Source organism: Chlamydomonas reinhardtii, chromosome 4 (assembly GCF_000002595.2).
Source record: "Chlamydomonas reinhardtii strain CC-503 cw92 mt+ chromosome 4, whole genome shotgun sequence".
NCBI lineage: Eukaryota > Viridiplantae > Chlorophyta > Chlorophyceae > Chlamydomonadales > Chlamydomonadaceae > Chlamydomonas > Chlamydomonas reinhardtii.
Window position 1 is genome coordinate 4,013,783 of NC_057007.1, and position 15,631 is coordinate 4,029,413.

Sequence of the window (15,631 nt, forward strand, 5' to 3'; positions counted from 1 at the left end):
TCGGCGGCAGGGGCGGACTGGGCGCGGGGCTGGGGGGTCGCGGGCTGGGGGGACGGGGGCTGGGCGGCACAGGCGGCTTGGGGCTGGGCGGGTGGGGCGGCTCCGGAGAGGGCGGTGTGGGGGGTAGCAGGGGCGGCGGCGAGGGCGGCCAGGGCGGCATGGCGGGCGGCTCCTCGGGCATGTCGGGCACGAAGGGCCGCGGCGGCGAGGGCGGGCGGGGCGGCAGCGGCGGCGGCAGGGGCGGCGGGCTGGGCGGCTGGAACTGGATGGGCGTGTAGTCCAGGGAGAAGGAAAACTGCCGGGGGTGAGAGACGGGGGGAAGGGGAAGGGGGTGAGAGGGGTTTGGGAGGGGAGGGGTGTGCAGGGAGATCAGGCGGGAGGGAGGGCAGGAGCGTTGAGGAGAGGAAGAAATCACACACACACACACACACACTTGCTCGCCTAGCCTTGAACTCATGCACACACACACACTGCCTCCCCAACCTCCCTCCCCACCCCCCTCACCCTGCTGTTGGCTGTGGTGGGGTCGTTGACGGTACAGGTGCCGGGCGTGTCGGCGTCGGGGCCGGGGTCGGCCTGGGGACGGGGAGGTGGAGGTGGAAGCGGGGAAGCGGCTAGGTGAGGGTGTAAGTGCGGCCCGGCCCTGAACCCGTACTGCGTGCTTCCTTCCTTTGCGCTCTCAACCCACTCCACCCGCGCGGCCCCTCACTTCCACACCCCGACCCCGGGCGGGGATTTCTTGGGACCCCAAGGACTTACTTCGTTGGGCTCGGGCATACCCCCCTCCCCCCGCCGCCACCGTCCCGCCCGCCCCACCTGGTATGTCTCCGCCAGAAAGCTGACCGAGGCGGTGTAGGTGAGCGGGTCACAGCCGTTGTCACCGGGGCGGGAGGCGTTGAGCGACTTGGCCTGCGCGTGGGCGCATGCGGGGTAAGGGAAACATGAACGTCTGGTTGCGGTTTCACCTGCACCTGTCTCGGCCCTTTCCCTTTTTGCTCTCCTGTACACATACACACACACACACACCTCTGTCACGCACACACACACACACACACACACACACACACACACACACACACACACACACCTGCACCCAACAAACACCCAGCCCCCCCCCCTCCGGCCCCACGCACCTGCACGCTGAAGGAGGCGCAGCTGACGAAGCGCGACCCTGTGGCGCTGGTGTTGAGCCAGCGCACCCACTCCGTGCCGTTGGGGTGCCGCAGCCCCAGCCGCACAGCCGCGCCGGGGCGGGCGGGGTCGGCCAGCGCCAGCCAGGGGCAGTCCAGGCGCAGCGTCACGGTCAGCATGCCCGACATCTGCGAGGGGGTGCGATTGTGTGCGTGTGAGGTGTGTGTGTGTGTAGGTGTATGTGTATATATGTGTGTATATGTGTGTGTACGATTTGAAGAAACACGGGTCTTCAGGCAGGGGTGTCATTGGAGGACCGCTATGCCCAACCTCGCCCTCCCCCAGGACCCCACCTGCATGAACACCAGCATCTGGCCCACTGTCACCAGCTGCTGCGGCCCGCCTGCATATGTGTGTGTGCGGGGGCGGGGGGCCGGGGTTTGGGGGTTACATTCATGATTATTTTAGAAAGGGGGCGCGGGGTTGGGGGGGCTACGTGAAATGCGGTGGGGAACGGGAGTTGGAGGGTGGAGTGGAGGGGTAGGCGGTGGGAAGGCCCGGAGCAGCCGGCTCGGGGCGTCTGAGGCGTGCGCCCGAGTCAGCGCTCAGGAGCCGCCAAGCAGTGTGACGGCAGTGGTAAGACGGCGCGCGGCGCCGGTGTGCAGTCCGTCCGTCAGTCAGTCAGTCAGTCGGAAGAGAGTGAGGGCCCCAAGGCAAACCCCCGCCCCACGCGCACAAATACACGCACAGCATCCATGAACGTGCGGACCACCCCGATGGGCTCGGGCGCATACCGCCCGCGACATGTCGTCTGCGGGACCCCCCACCACTCCCCCAGCCCTGACACCCACCCGCGGCCCCCAGCCATGCTTCCAGGGGCATTTCCCCAATGTTGGTGGGGCGGACCTGCGTGTTACGAATGAACACACAATTGCAAAGACCGTTAGTGTGTGTGGCATGCGCATATGTGTGCATCGCATGACATGGCGATTATGGGTGTCTGTGTCTGTGTGTATCCGTGGCCGTTGTGCTATTTGAGCTTGTGTGGGAGGGCAGCAGAACGCTCAGGCGAGCGGGGTGGAACACAGTGCCCCGCATTAAGGCACAAGCAGCGCGCCATTAGGTTCATTCCAACGGCACACACACACACACACACACACACACATGCATGCACAGGCCCCCACGCACCAGGTCGCCGCAAATGCTCTCATCATCCACATTGCCGTAGAAGTAGTAGCTGCGCGTGGTGGGAGAGGTGGGGGTGGAGGGTTTGGGGAAAGCGTGTGCCGTGCCAAGTGACCCTCCTGCCTGACCCAGCAAAGCAGTGTCGCTCCCCACGCTTGCTGGGCCAGCCACACCCCAGCCCCGCAGCCCCCCCCCCGCCCCCCGCAGCACTCTCACGGCATGGAGCACTTGGTGTCATCGCGGCCGTACAGGTCGTCCGTCTGCGTGGGTGTGTGGGGGGGGGAGCGGTTGGGCGGTTGGAGCGGTTGGAGCGGTTGGGTGGAGCAGGTGGTGGGAGCAGGTGGTGGCATAGATTGGGTGGGGAGATCGAGTGGCACACTGGCAAACGGCGCTGGCACCCCCAACCCCCGCTCCAACCCCAATTAGCCCCCTCCAACCCTACCTAGCACCAGCAGCGGCTTCGCAGTCCTGGCACTCCTCTGGCACACTACAAGGCCCGCCTTGGCACCCCTAGCACCCCGAAGCCCCCCCCCGCACCCTCACCAAACACCCAACCCAACCCCAGGCACCGCACCCCCAGTGGCGCCACCCATCCCCAGTGCTAACCCCACCACCCCCACCCACCGCGCACGGATCGTCGTCGTATCCGCTCATGCAGGGGAAGCAGTCCGCACCCGGTGACGTCAGGCAGTAGCTGTAGTCCGCATTGGTGCCCAGGCGCCGCCGCCGCGCCGCACTGCTGGTGCCACCCGCCGCCGCCACGCCCGCCGCCGCCTCGGCCGCCGCTACAGCCCAGCGGTCGTGGGCCAGCCCCCGGCCCATGTGCGGCGCGATGCGCGGCAGTAGCAGGTGCGGCTTGCGAGCCGCTGCTGCTGCTGCAGCTGCTGCTGTTCCTGCTACTGCTGTTGCTTCGGCATCCTGGCCTGGCTTCTGGATCCTATGACTGTCGCCCCCACGGCTGCGGCTCGTCAGGACTTGGATCCCATGCTCCTCCGCCGCCGCCGCCGCGTCCAGGCTCGGCGTCGCCGTGTGGACCGTGCCGGCGGCGGCGCCCGAGGCCTCCTCCCCATGACCACCCCCGCCACCCCCACCCCAACTAGTTGCTGTCGCGTGTGCGGGCGGCAGGGGCGGACTGGCCAGTGGCATGGAGGCGGGCCCGATGCGGCGCGGCGAGGGACTGCTGCTGCTGCTGCTGCTGCTGCTGCTGCTGCTGCTGCTGCTGCTGGTGGCGCCCAGCTCCCCGCTTGAGGTGGGAGAGGCGGTCGAGGCAGGAGCTGGGGCGGGGGCGGCATGGGGTTGCACGCCCTCCGCGAAGGCGCCGGACACGGGCACACGGTCCAGCCAGGGCGCGGCCAGGTCCACACCCGGACCCGCACCCCCACCCCCGTGCGACCCCACAGGGCTGGGCGCCACCAGCCCCTCATACGAGTGGGGCGGCGGAGGAGGCGGCACGACCTGCTCCAGCAGTAGCAGCGCCGCCCCGTCCGCAGTAGCAGCCGCCAGCCGCTCCGGGTCGCCGGGCGGCCGCAGCTCGGCCGCAGCGGCGGCAGCTCGAGCCAGCAGCTGCTCACGCAGGGCGGCGCGCCTGGCCGTGTCTGGATCCAAATCCAGTGCATCCAGCGGGAATGAGCCGCCGGAGCCTGCGGCAGCGGCAGCCGCCGCGCCGTCGACACCGCCGGCGTTGCTGTTGCTGCTGCTACTACTGCTGCTAGGAGCTAGGCCGCTGGTGAGTGGCGAGACATAGTCGTCTCCAAAGGCGTTGTCCCCCGACTCGCTCTCGCTGGGGGAGCGGGAGACGCGCGGGCGCCTAGGCTCGCCGCGAGCTGCCTGGGCGCTCGGCGGGCACTGCACGACCAGCAGCAGCGCCAGCAGCGCCACCGCTGTTGAGGCAGCTCGGAATCGAGCCCGCGGCATCAAGCGGACGTGAGTTCAGCGCGCGTGCGGCTGGTGCATCGCGCAAGAAGTTGACCCGGGACCGAGCGAGCTGTTTGTGACCGGGCAGCCCGTCAGGCTGCCCGAATGTTGTTAAGTACTTGAGGCCGTAACAAAGCGGGAAACGCGACCTATGTCGGAATACAAAGCAGCTTCGGCCTCTGTCGTGTTGCCAGGGGCCTCGATTTAGCGTCGGACAGGAGCAGCTGCAGATTGGACGTTATTTATGCGCTGTTCATTACAGTAATGCTCTGGGGCGATAGCAACTGCAGCGCAAAGGTAGTGTTGGCTAAAACTTAGTCGTCGGTATTTTGTCCGTCAGTCTTGCATGGTAGGATAAAGTATCAAAGCAGCTCCCAAAAAAGTTCGTCAGGGGAAGGCGACCGCGACACCCGGGACCGAATCCGGTGAACACGAACCGCCGTGTTGGCCGCGCAGGGTATGCTGCAGGGATGAATATATAATGTACGCATGTCATCCAACTAGAGTGAGGGTGCGTCACTGCAAAGTCCATTATGTAAGTTACTGTTATGTGCAGCGCGAGCGATTGCACTACGCTGTTGGCGCTTAATATAGCCGTTTGCTTTGCTCATGCTGCTTAGTTGAGGATTTGGATGGAATCGCTGACCGGCCAACATGTCACATGTTGGCGCGCCCGCTCGCTCTGTGGGCCGGCAGGACACAAGCGGACAACCGTGAGCATCTCTAGGCTGTACCGCGCGTCACAGTAAGCGGGCCTGACGTGTGCGAACCTATTGAACTACACTGTGACCGTCACTTGGTGTGTTGGGCTTGGATGGTTGTGTCCACGGGCATGTCCCGCCCATTTTGCGTGACGTGGAGCGTCTTCTCGTCGCCTGCAGGGGGGCACAACCGCACAAGATAGCACGCGACCGCAACCGGCAACACGCACTAGCGCGGGGACCTGAGCGGGCAGGGCTCTCCCTGGCCCCCTAGCCCCGCCCTACCTCTCGGGCCGGGGCAGCCACGCACGATGACGGCGGGGCCACCGGCTGTCTATTGCATTGTGTCGGTGTGCCTCAGGCTTGGCCGCACTGGTGCATGTGGGTGAAGGTCAGAGAGCCCGCTGGGGATGTAGCAGTGGCAGGTACGTAGGGCCGTATGTAGGAGGCGACCGGTAGCAATCATCAGTTAGGGGGTGGCGGCGCCTTTGCAACGGCAACCGCGGGGGCGGTACGTAGCAGTGAGTGTGCCGACACTGGCGGCGCTGGCGGCGGCGGCACTGCCCCGGTCCCTGACGTCGAGCTTTGAGCGCTTGTAGGCGGAGGGAGTGGGTGCGGGTCTGCACTGCTCTGATGGTGGGGATTTGGTAGAGACGGCGGCCTGGCGACTCGTGTCGGCCGCAGGCGTCGCACCCACGGCAACAGCAGCAGCCGCGACGGACGCGGACGCAGCAGTGGATGCGTCGGGTGCTGGTGCCGTCGAGTCCTGCGGCTCCCGCGGCTTCCGCGGGCCGCTGGTGTCCGCAGGTGTCGCTCCAAGCTCGCATGGCAGTAGATGCATCAGTGGTGAGGGGCCGGTGGGGCCACTGGACCGCCGCGGCTGGTTGTGGCCCCACCTCGCGCCCGCATCGCCCCACCGTCTGCCCCGGGCTGCCCCGGCACCTCCCAGTGGCGGCGCCGGCAGCACCAGTGGTGGCAGCAGTGGCATACTCAGCGGCGGCGGCGTGCGTCAGTAGCCTCAGGCCACGCCGCCTCGCCGCCGGCTGCAGCAGCGTCCCCAGGGCCACGCGCTGCCGCGGTCTCATGCCGCTGGAGGTGCAGCCCCAACAACAGCTGTCACAGCCACATCAACAGCAGTGGGGTCAGCGGTGGGTGGTGGGCGCAAGGCGCTGCTGTCACCGGTACAGAGCAGGGAGTGCGCGACCTGTTGCGGCGTACGTGTGTTTGGAGGGGGGAGGTGCGTGGAGGTGTGCGGGCAGCAGGCACAGGTGCACCTGCACCGGCAGCAGCAGCAGGGCGAGGGGTCTCGACGGCGAGCAACGGTGAGCAGCAGCAGCTACCATCGCCCCGCCTGCTGGTGCTGGTGGCGATGGCTGTGTCCGACTCTGGCCACACGCTATGCACCGCCTACACACGGCCGCTAGTGCGTGGCACACAGGGGCCGCGCCGCCAGCGCCGCCGTCAGTCCGGGCAGCCCCGGCGGCGGCCGCGCCCTCGGCACCGGGGCCACCAGCACTCGTAAACCCGCCGCCGGAACGCCTGCCCCAGGCGGCCGCACCCCCGTGGTCCTCAGCCCCCTGCTCCGCCCCTGCGACCACGCCCGCATTCGCAGCCAGCCTACGTGCCTCATGCCGACGTAGGCAGGGGACGGGCGTGCATCCGTTGGACGTAGGAGCCCTGCCGGCGCCGGCGGACCAGGCCGCAGCCGGGCCCCGCAGCCGCGTATCTGCCGTTGCTGCGCCCGCACCGGTAGCGGTATGTAGTGGCGGCAGCCAGAGCGGCTGCGGTGCCGGCAGCGACGGCGGCGCTGCGGGGCCGCGGCTGATGTGCGCCGCGCTGCCCCGCCTGTCGCGGCGACATGGGCGGCTTCACGAGCCTAGACAGCTGGGAGCCTGGGACACATGAAGATGAGGGCTGTGGTTACGTACGGAGTTTGAAGAATACGCCACAAGTCAAAGGCATGGCGCAGTGGCACATTGATTTACGTGCATTCACACCTACCATACTGCTAGACTTGGTTAACTTGTATACGGGTTGCTTTGTGGATATGTCATGGGCTGAAATGCCAGGGTGCTCCTTACCGTAGTGGTGGTGTTCAGTGACAGCGATGGCGCAGTGCGTAGCGCGCTGTGGGCGGACGAACGAATGCGGCCGCCGGCGCCCGCTGGCGGCAGCATCACCATCCACGTCAGTAACCGCTGGGTCACAGGGGCACCCAGCGGCCGGCGCCTCTGCGGAGGGAAAGTGCGTCGCCCGGTCGCTCAGCCGCATTTGCGTGCTCACGTGCTGGCGTCAAGGGTGCTTAACAAAAGAATGCGCAGGTTGGCGCAAGACCGACATGCAGTGGGCGGGACCTGCAGGGGACGCCGCCAGGTGTGAGCTTGGCTGTTCGGGCAGTAAAGGTGGGTGACGGGGGCCGTACGTTGCATAGTGCGTTTAACGCTTTGCGCGTTACGGTACATGGCCGGTGCCCGGCTACCTATCGGTGTGCTGCTGTCCCCGCATTTCTTCATGTTGACCAGCGGCGCGGCCTCGTGCCGTTTTGCCGCAAGAATGGCGGGATGCAGCACTGTGGTGTTGTCGTGGTGGTGGGGAGGGGGGAAGACGGAGGGGCACAGCCAGCAGGTACAGTGTGACAGTAGCTGCTGCTGCCTCAGTACGGAAGTGTACGTGCAATGTACTCAAAGAGCGGTACCCTGTCGCCTGGGGTCGCACTGAATGACCGCAAGGCCATGTGCAGGGCACGCGCCGCAGGGCACGCGCCGCAGCGAAATCGCCGCTTTGCATCTTAGTTGACTCAACACGATTCAACAATGCGCTTGGGCAGTACGGGCACTCTGCTTTAGCCTGATGAAACGCACCCAAAATTAAGATATAATGCAGGACTAGGTCAGACTGTCAGAGCGAGCAAGGAAGCTGGGCCGGGAGCTTCGGCGCTTCCCTCTATGAGGAGCGAGGCTCTCAGGGGGGCGCTGCAAGCAGCTGTCGAAGGGCTGCCTGGGCAGGGCCGAAGCTGCCAAACTTTCCACCTGCCAACGCCTGACAACAGTCATCTCGAAGACTTCTGGCTCACGAGCGCCAGAGGCTCTGAAAGGTAGCGTTCGATTGTACCGGCACGCCACGGGCGCTGTGATGCAAAACCCCATTCTGGTCAAGGTCATTGGGTCACACCCGAGGAGTCTTGGGCGTCTGCTTTCCTCAATTTACTCAATAATAATAGCTTGACAATGCGTCGATACTGTTCTGCTTATCATCTGTGACAGACCGACTCACATTTCAGCCCGTTGCGAAGGATGCAGCGGCAAAACCCGCTTCGGCTCTGCCTGGCTTTGGCATTAGCCTTGTATACAGGCACTCAGGTTGTGGATGCAGCCATACTCAAGGCAAGGGCACAAGTCACTCAGAAGTCGCTCTCAATTGTTTTGCGTGGCGGCAAGGAGCTGTCCATCTATCCGCCAGTCAACAGGACAGCAGTGGATACTTGCCCAGACGCTGCGTGGAAGGTGTGCGACCGCGGAAGCCCTTGGGCGCATTTCGTTTTCAATTCTTGACTGTCGCGGGCGTTCGCGGTGGAACGAGGTAGAAACTTTAATTTGCTCATCAGTTATTTCCTTCAGCCTCGAGACACTCCAGACCAGTCTTGGGGTGTGTGGGGGGCAGCTTCCGCCATGTAGTCCCGCCCACGTCCCGTAAAAAACCGAGCGGTGCCACAGGGCCGGCCTTTGTAAAAGCCGCGTATCGCCAGGGGGGCTTAAGGGCAAAGGGCCGGTCGTGCAATACCTGTTGTCAAGCGAGGGGCGCCTCGGCTCGACCCTCTGTCTCCTTCGCCTGACCCACCTCACTTCGCACGCGCAGAAATTCAAGCTTCACAAATCACCACCCGACTACGACCCACTGAATTGGACGTCGACCGAATGGCAGGACTACCTGCGGGTGAGGACTGAGGACTGGAGGCGGGGGTGGGAGAAGGCGGCAGTGGGGCGGTGAGGCGGCTGTCACAGGAGGTGTGTCGGGCAGGTGGTGGTTGTGGTGCTGACGGCCGTGTTGAGGGCCGGTGCGGGGCAGGACACGCCCTACCACTGCCGGAGACGGCCGCTGCGTGCAGCATGAGGCGAGGGCTGCGGCAGCGGACGGCGGGCGGTGGCAGCAGGCTGCTATGTGTGGCCTTGAGGGCGGCGTAAGCAGCAGCAGCAGCTCGGCGGCCCCCTGGAGGCGGCCCTGGAGGCGGCCCTGGGGGGCGCGGGGACTGCAGCTACCTCGCGGAGCGGGGAACGAGGCCTGGGAGCCACCCCGGGGGTACAGGCGCACCGGTCAGTCAGCAGCGGCAGTGGCAGTGGCAGCGGCGATGGCAGCAGTGGCCGCAGCGACGGCAGTAGCAGTAGCAGTAGCAGGGGCAGCACCCGCCAAGTTGCTTGCCACGGCTGTCGGGAGATGATGGCCTGGGTCTGATTGGTGGTGACGCTGGTGGTCGAATGGTGGGGAACACCACGCGCATGCGTGTGATACCCCACTGCGACCCTCCATTCCGCCCTCCGTCCCACCCTCTGCTGCGCCGTTGCAACGTCGCCTTGTCCTGACTAGTCCTGCCCGGATCCCGCCCCCAACAGGACTACTGCCTGCCCACCGCGGGTCTGTCCATCTGCTTCTTCCTCATCGGCCTGATCATGATGGTGGTGCTCACGATGTGGTGAGGAGCAGGAGGGTCGTTACACCGCGGGGGCCGGGGGGGGGGGTACATTCATGACCAATCAAGGAGATGAAATTGTGGCCCGGCACAGGGATGAGGGAGGGGGAAAGACAAGGAGCCGAGGCAGGAGGGAGGAAAGGGGTTTGGGCTTGCACCATTCCTGTTGAGCAAGGAAGTGGCATGATGGGAAATGAGGGTGTGGATGTGTGATGGGTCTCGTGACCACAACACGGGAGAGGGGAAGGGGAGGGGCCCAGTCGTTCCCAGTCCTGAGGTACTGAGACCCAGAGGTGGGGCGCAGAGAGGGATGCCCTGGAGGCGGGAGGGGTTGGAGCGGAGGATGTGTGGAGGTGAGGCGGATGGGGCGGTGAGGGCTGGGACTGCGTGTCAGTGGGTGCGGGCGCGGGTGCTGCGGGGTCAGCTAGGCTGATGTGGGCCGTGTGCGGCGTGCAGGCGGCTGGTGCAGTGGTGTGCGGGCTGCGGCGGCTGCCGGCGCACCTGCAGTGTGGGCGCGGAGACGCCGGATTGGCTGGGAGACCGCAAACACGCCTGGGTCAAGGTGCGTGCCTGCGGTTGGTGCGCGTCGGACAACGGGGGGGCCGCCGGGGTGCGGGGTGCGGCTGCGCTTTGGGTGGGTTGGGAAAAGGGAACCGACGAGCGTGCGTTTATGTGTGTGCATGAACCTACTCCCTTTCGTCCCACGCCCTCTCTTGCAACCCAACCCCTACTCTCTGCTTTCTTGATGGTGCAAACCACCCCCCTTCTGCTGTTTCGATGTGCCTGGCTACAACTTCCCTTCCTCTTGAGTGCTCCTGAATGCAACCCCCTCCTCCTCCGCCGCTTCCCTCCCAGGGCTGGATCTACCTGCTGTGCGGCGGCGTGCTGGCCATGGTGGTGTGGGGCATGCTGGCGCTGGACGCGCAGCTGATCGACGCCTTCTGGCGGGCGGTGCGCCGCATCCTGGACACAGGCGACAACATCACCAGCCAGATGGAGGCCGTGCAGGTGGGGGGGGATGGAAGAGGTGGTGGGGGTGGGGGAGGGGTGGGAGTGGGGTGGGGGTGGTGGAGGGGGTTGAGGGTGGTAGAAGGGGTGGGTCAGGGTGGGTCAAGGTGGGTCAGGGTGGGGAGCAGCCGCCGCCGCTGCACTAGCAGTGGCCGAGCGCGCTGCTCGGCACGCTGCCTATGCCGCAACCTGCGGGCATCAGCCACAAACACACACACACACACACACACACACACGCACGCACATACAAACACACACACACACACACACACACACACACACACACACACACACACACACACACACACACACACGCACGCACGCGCGCGCGCGCGCGCTTCGTGCAAGAGGGACGACATGAGCCCCCGCCTGCCTCCCCGCCTGCCTCGCGCCCTGCAGTTCACGCTCAACACCAGCCTGCCCGCCGCGGTCAACAACGTCAGCTCCACCCTGTCCGACACCATCAACAGCGCCAACCTCACACACCTGGTGGAGGTGAGGGCGGGAGGGGGGAAGGGAGGGAGGGAACGGGTGGGGTGGGGGGCAGGAGGCGAGATGGGGAGAGTGGATTGGGGTTGGGGTTGGCTGAGGGTTGGTGGCGGCGGTCGCCGCCGCTGCTTGCGCGTTCCTGACCACTCATGTTCCCTGTCCGCGCAATGTGCGCACTGCCCCCGCCCCACTGCACCCTCTCTTGCTCCTGGCGCACTTGGGATTGTAGTAAACCATCCCACCCCACCTTCACCCCGCACACACAGAGCTCGCTGGTGTTTGCCAAGACCTCCCTGCCCAGCTCCAGGTGCGCGCCAGGGGTGCGCGGGCGTGTAGCTCATGTGCGTGTGTGTGTGTGCGTGTGTGTGTGCGCATGTGCAAATATGTGTTTTGTAAGACCGAAACGCTGACGAGGCCCGCCGTGCGTGTGCATGCGAGAGAGCACCAAGCGGACAGCGGGACGAGGAGAGGGTGTCCGGTGCCGACACACCCGCATGCATGCATGCGCTTTCACTGACCCCCCTCCCTACCTCCCCCCCCCTGCTCCTCCTACCCCCAGTGCCCTGGCCCTGAACAGCAGTGCGCTGCAGGCCCGTGTGGCCGATGTGGTCAACGCCACCACAACGCTGGCGGCGCAGCTGAACACAGGAGGCAGCAGCGGCGGCAGCGGCAGGCGAGTGGCGGGGTGGAGGGTGGGCATGTCAGCTCGCTAGCTTTGGGTGCTCAGCTCTGTCTTCCAGCCAGCTTGTGTCTGGGCATCTCGTGTGTCTGTCTGGTCACAGCACCCCCATTCCCACGCCTGCTGCTTCCACGGCCCTGACCCCCGCAACACCCGGCCGCTCCAACGCCATCGCCGTCTGCTGACCAGTCTTGCCTGGGACCCCCACTGGGGGCTACTGTCGAGTGCCACTCCGTTGTCAGGGCATAGGCCACGCTCTCCTCACTCTTCTGCATTTGGTTCGGGTTAGTTTGGGCTGGCACCTACAACCTCCCATTCCCGCCCCCACGTCCTGCAGGCACCTGCTCGCCGCCTCCTCCTCCTCCTCCGACTACGCCACGCTGGGCTCGCTGCTGGCGGCCCTGGCCTCGGGTCTGCCGGCACTGGCCGCCGCCAACACCACCACCGCGGACATGGCCCAGAGGCTGCGCAACCTGCAGGTGGGGGTGGGGCCGTGTGTAATTGTTGGCGTGAGCAGGACGAGTGTGTGGGGATGTGGGTGCTGGCATGCTTCCGTGTGCCTTTGCAATTGTGAGCCATGCTTGAACAGCTTCCCCCCCTCTCGCTGACCTCGTGCACCCTGCTTCCCGTCCGCACCTTCACCCCCCCTGCTGCTGTTGCAGGCTGCGGCCGCTGACGTGTCCGCCCAGCTGTCCGCCGGCTCCACCCCCACCCCCGACTCCCTGGCAGCACTGCAGGCCGCGCTCACCGGCAGCAGCAGCAGCGGTGGCGGTGTGGGGGCGCCCGTGGGCGGCGGCTGGGCGGCGCAGTTGGCGGCTGTGGTGGAGGGCGCGCGGGCGTACGAGGCGGCTGGAGGGGGCGGCGGCGGCGGCGGCGGCAGTGGGCTGTTCAACGCCACGGAGGCACTGGCACAGGAGGTGGTCAAGGGTGGGTGGTGGGTGGGTGGGTGTGGATAAGGTTGTGCGTGTGTGTGTATGTGTTTGTGTGTGGGGGGTGGGTGGGGAGGGGCGTGGGTGTGGGTGGGTGGGTATGGAGCGGTGTGCGGGAGTGGGTGGGTGCAGTGGGTGCAGTGGGCGATCAACCCGGTGATGCTGGTGATGACTTTGATGTTGCAGTGGGTCCCAAGAGAGAGCTATGTTACGGTCGGTGGCAGGGGCGGGGTGTGGCGGGTGTGGGGGTCACAGGGCAGCAGCCAGCCTCCAGGTCATCCGTGTGGGGGTGTGGGCGTGAGGGGGTGAGGGGGTGCCTAGTGCCTAGTGCCTACCCCTAGTGGGCCCACGTGCTGCAGCCCGCCCGACGCCGCGCCTCACATACATCGCTCCCGCCCCCCTACCCCCTGCCCCCCGCCCCTCCCCTCCAGGCTCCCAGGGCCTGCTGAGTGGCAGTGATCTGGTGCAGTCGCTGTCGGCCCGGGTGGCGGACTTCCGGGCGCGTGTGTGCGCCTCGCCGCTGTCGGACATACGGGTAGGGCGGACGCGTGGGCGGGAGTAGTGGCGCATCTGGGTGCGAGTGTGGGGTGGTGGTGGGGTTGTAAATACCAGCCCCAGCCAAACTAGGGGGGGCGTGGGATTGTATGCATGATTGTCTGTATGTGCGACACACCGCACCTCGTGTGAGGCGCCGTGTCCCCGCACCGTCCCCGCTTCCCGCCCTCACCCCCTGTCCTCCCCACCCCACTCCTGGCCTGCCTCCCCTACACCCACCCCCAACCCCCCTGCCCCCCCCCTGCCCCCCTCAGTCGCTGCTAACCAGCTTCCAGGCGCTTGTGAACAACACGGTGGACGCCTCCACCTGGACCGTGAAGGTCAGGGGCAAGAACACGCCGGTGAGCCAGGCAGGCAGGGGGTGGAGGGGGCGCGTGTGTGGGTCTGTGGGTTGGCTGGGTTGTGTGGTGCCGCTGCTGGCCGTCCACAGCCCGGCACTCCTTGCGGTGCTCGCTTGTGGCGTGACGCTCAAACGGCTCTGGTTACCATGAAACCCCCCCCCCCTACTCCCCACAGCCCTCCCTCCTCCCTTTCTTTCACATACATCACCTCACACGTGTTCCCACGCCCCAACCTCCCCCCTGCTGCCCTCCTCCTCCTCCGCCCCCTACCACTCATCAGTTCCTGGCCCTGGTGGACAGCCTGGAGGGCGACGTGGTGGACTTCTTCGCCCGGGCCGCGTGCGGCAGCAGCGGCGGGAACAGCAGTAGCAGTAGCAGCAGTGGCAGTGGCAGTAGCAGCAGTGGCAGTGGCAGTGGAGGTCGGCGGCAGCTGCTGGCGGGTGCGGACTGGTCGCTGGACGGATTCATTGCGGTGAGGAGGGGGCCGGGGTGAGGAGGGGGTACGGGATTGTGGCAGTGCCAGGCTCCCAGCTCAGCTGCGGCCCAGCGCTGTGGTGGCCTTGTGCGGGCAGCTGGGCACCTAGGCACCTGGGCCCGGACCGACACCCACCCCACCTTGTCCCCGTCCCGCCTCGCCCCGCTTCCTGACGCCGCTACCCCCCCCTCCCGCTACCCCACCCCTCTCCGCCCTCAGTCCATTGCCAACGGCTCCGCCACCGCCGCCAGCCTGAACGCCACCGCCGCCGTGTTCGCCGCCGCCGCCGCCGCCGCGGAGCAGGCCGCCGCCGCCGGGCCCTCCTCCTCCGCCGCCTCGGCCGCCGTGTCAGGCTCGCTGACCCCCGCACTGGCCGCCGCCGCCGCCCCCCTGGCAGACCTGTCTTCCGTGCTGGCAGCTTACGTCGCGGGTGAGGGAGGGGGAATCTGGCATCCGCAAAAGACGGAGTGAACAGTTCACAAGCACCAAGTGCCGACGCCCAGTGGGAACAGCGGGGGAAGGGGTGTCCGGGTGAGAGGTGGAACGCCTTCAGACACAGCGCGCAGGCGTTCCCCCCGTGCTCCCCCCTGTGGTCCTCACTGACACCACACCGCCCCACTGGCCCCTGCCGCCCCCCCCCTGCCACGCTTGTTTGCTGCCGCTGATACCACACCGCCGCCCTTGTCCCCCGCCCTTCGCTCCCTCACTCCTACCTCCCTCGCTCCTACCTCCCTGCCGCCCCGCAGGCAGTGCCAGCTCCAGCCAGCTGCAGGCCGCGCTGTCCGCCGCCTCCGCCCCGCTGGCCAATGCCACCTCCACATTCGGCGGACCCGGGGCGGCGGTGGACCCGGCGGGGTCGCTGCAGGCGGCGGCAAACAGGTGGGGTGTGTTGGGGCCGGGGGTGGGGGTGGGGGGGCAGGTCAGTAGAAATGCGTGGGCTGGTGGGCTGGCGGTGTATGTATCGGGGCAGCTCCCAGCTGCTGAGCACGCAGCCGCTGTGCGAGGGAATTTTGGCCATGCGCACTAAACCCATCCGCGCTACCCGCATCCTCCCTGTGCCCTGCTCCCCCATCTCGCTCAACCTCGTCTCCCCACCCCCTTGACCTCCGCTCCTCCCCTCCTTCCCGCCCCCTGCCCCACCCCGCAGCCTGCTGTCCGCCAGCTCCTCCCTGTCCGCCGCCAGCTCCTCCCTGTCCGCCGCCCTGGCCTCCAGCGGCACAGGGCTGGCGGCGCTGCGGGTGCAGGCGGGCGCGGTGGGGGCGGCCGCAGCCGCCTACTCAGACCTGGTGGACGGGGTGAGAGCGGGGCACGGGGGGGGAGGAGGTGCTTTGCCAGAGTGGACAGTAGAATAGTAAAAATGCCGGCGTGTATTGTGTGCGTGTGTGTGGGGGGGGGTTGCAATCATGATTATTTAAGGGGGTAAGGCTGGGGGGCTGTTGACATTATGGCCTTGGAGGAACACGAGACGCTGGGGGAGGTAGAGGGAGTCAGGGCGACAAGCGGTGGTGGTGGTGGTGGTGGTGGTGGTGGTGGTGGTGGT

At 66.6% G+C, this 15,631-nt stretch overlaps 3 protein-coding genes across 3 annotated transcripts in view; 2 read left to right on the forward strand and 1 right to left on the reverse strand.

The window, feature by feature from the left end:
• The window catches only part of CHLRE_04g232202v5 (uncharacterized protein), an 18,116-nt gene extending 13,563 nt beyond the window's left edge, over positions 1 to 4,553 (reverse strand). The window contains exons 1-9 of the mRNA XM_043062115.1: positions 2,941 to 4,553; positions 2,533 to 2,576; positions 2,320 to 2,368; positions 1,983 to 2,037; positions 1,485 to 1,534; positions 1,134 to 1,319; positions 817 to 909; positions 505 to 576; positions 129 to 295 (exon numbers count right to left, since the gene is read on the reverse strand). Coding sequence (XP_042925467.1) covers positions 129 to 295; positions 505 to 576; positions 817 to 909; positions 1,134 to 1,319; positions 1,485 to 1,534; positions 1,983 to 2,037; positions 2,320 to 2,368; positions 2,533 to 2,576; positions 2,941 to 4,230 — 2,006 coding nt within the window. The 5' untranslated portion in view covers positions 4,231 to 4,553. The remainder of the gene's footprint in view (positions 1 to 128; positions 296 to 504; positions 577 to 816; positions 910 to 1,133; positions 1,320 to 1,484; positions 1,535 to 1,982; positions 2,038 to 2,319; positions 2,369 to 2,532; positions 2,577 to 2,940) is intronic.
• Positions 4,554 to 4,733: 180 nt separating this feature from the next.
• CHLRE_04g232303v5 (uncharacterized protein) lies at positions 4,734 to 7,805 on the forward strand. The gene is made up of 7 exons (XM_043062116.1): positions 4,734 to 4,765; positions 4,927 to 4,975; positions 5,112 to 5,181; positions 5,293 to 5,356; positions 5,616 to 5,777; positions 5,881 to 6,079; positions 6,572 to 7,805. The coding sequence occupies exons 4-7, from the start codon at positions 5,311 to 5,313 to the stop codon at positions 6,834 to 6,836; spliced, it is 672 nt and encodes a 223-aa protein (XP_042925468.1). The 5' UTR covers positions 4,734 to 4,765; positions 4,927 to 4,975; positions 5,112 to 5,181; positions 5,293 to 5,310; the 3' UTR covers positions 6,837 to 7,805.
• Positions 7,806 to 8,144: 339 nt separating this feature from the next.
• The window catches only part of CHLRE_04g232402v5 (uncharacterized protein), a 12,121-nt gene continuing 4,634 nt past the window's right edge, over positions 8,145 to 15,631 (forward strand). Inside the window, exons 1-16 of the mRNA XM_043062117.1 lie at positions 8,145 to 8,434; positions 8,787 to 8,864; positions 9,539 to 9,618; positions 10,072 to 10,177; positions 10,471 to 10,623; positions 11,023 to 11,118; positions 11,379 to 11,419; positions 11,672 to 11,785; positions 12,129 to 12,270; positions 12,454 to 12,718; positions 13,152 to 13,255; positions 13,530 to 13,616; positions 13,897 to 14,088; positions 14,311 to 14,521; positions 14,838 to 14,970; positions 15,239 to 15,386. Of these exons, the coding sequence (XP_042925469.1) occupies positions 8,225 to 8,434; positions 8,787 to 8,864; positions 9,539 to 9,618; positions 10,072 to 10,177; positions 10,471 to 10,623; positions 11,023 to 11,118; positions 11,379 to 11,419; positions 11,672 to 11,785; positions 12,129 to 12,270; positions 12,454 to 12,718; positions 13,152 to 13,255; positions 13,530 to 13,616; positions 13,897 to 14,088; positions 14,311 to 14,521; positions 14,838 to 14,970; positions 15,239 to 15,386 (2,160 nt within the window). The 5' untranslated portion in view covers positions 8,145 to 8,224. The remainder of the gene's footprint in view (positions 8,435 to 8,786; positions 8,865 to 9,538; positions 9,619 to 10,071; positions 10,178 to 10,470; positions 10,624 to 11,022; positions 11,119 to 11,378; positions 11,420 to 11,671; positions 11,786 to 12,128; positions 12,271 to 12,453; positions 12,719 to 13,151; positions 13,256 to 13,529; positions 13,617 to 13,896; positions 14,089 to 14,310; positions 14,522 to 14,837; positions 14,971 to 15,238; positions 15,387 to 15,631) is intronic.

Bases quoted from the DNA above. Each gene is read 5' to 3' on its own strand.
- CHLRE_04g232303v5 (XM_043062116.1), top strand. From the start codon at position 5,311: ATGTGGGTGAAGGTCAGAGAGCCCGCTGGGGATGTAGCAGTGGCAG. The intron at 5,357-5,615 runs GTACGTAGGGCC...TGTCGGCCGCAG, and splicing joins TGGGGATGTAGCAGTGGCAG to GCGTCGCACCCACGGCAACA. The intron at 6,080-6,571 runs GTGGGTGGTGGG...ATGCCGACGTAG, and splicing joins CAACAGCAGTGGGGTCAGCG to GCAGGGGACGGGCGTGCATC.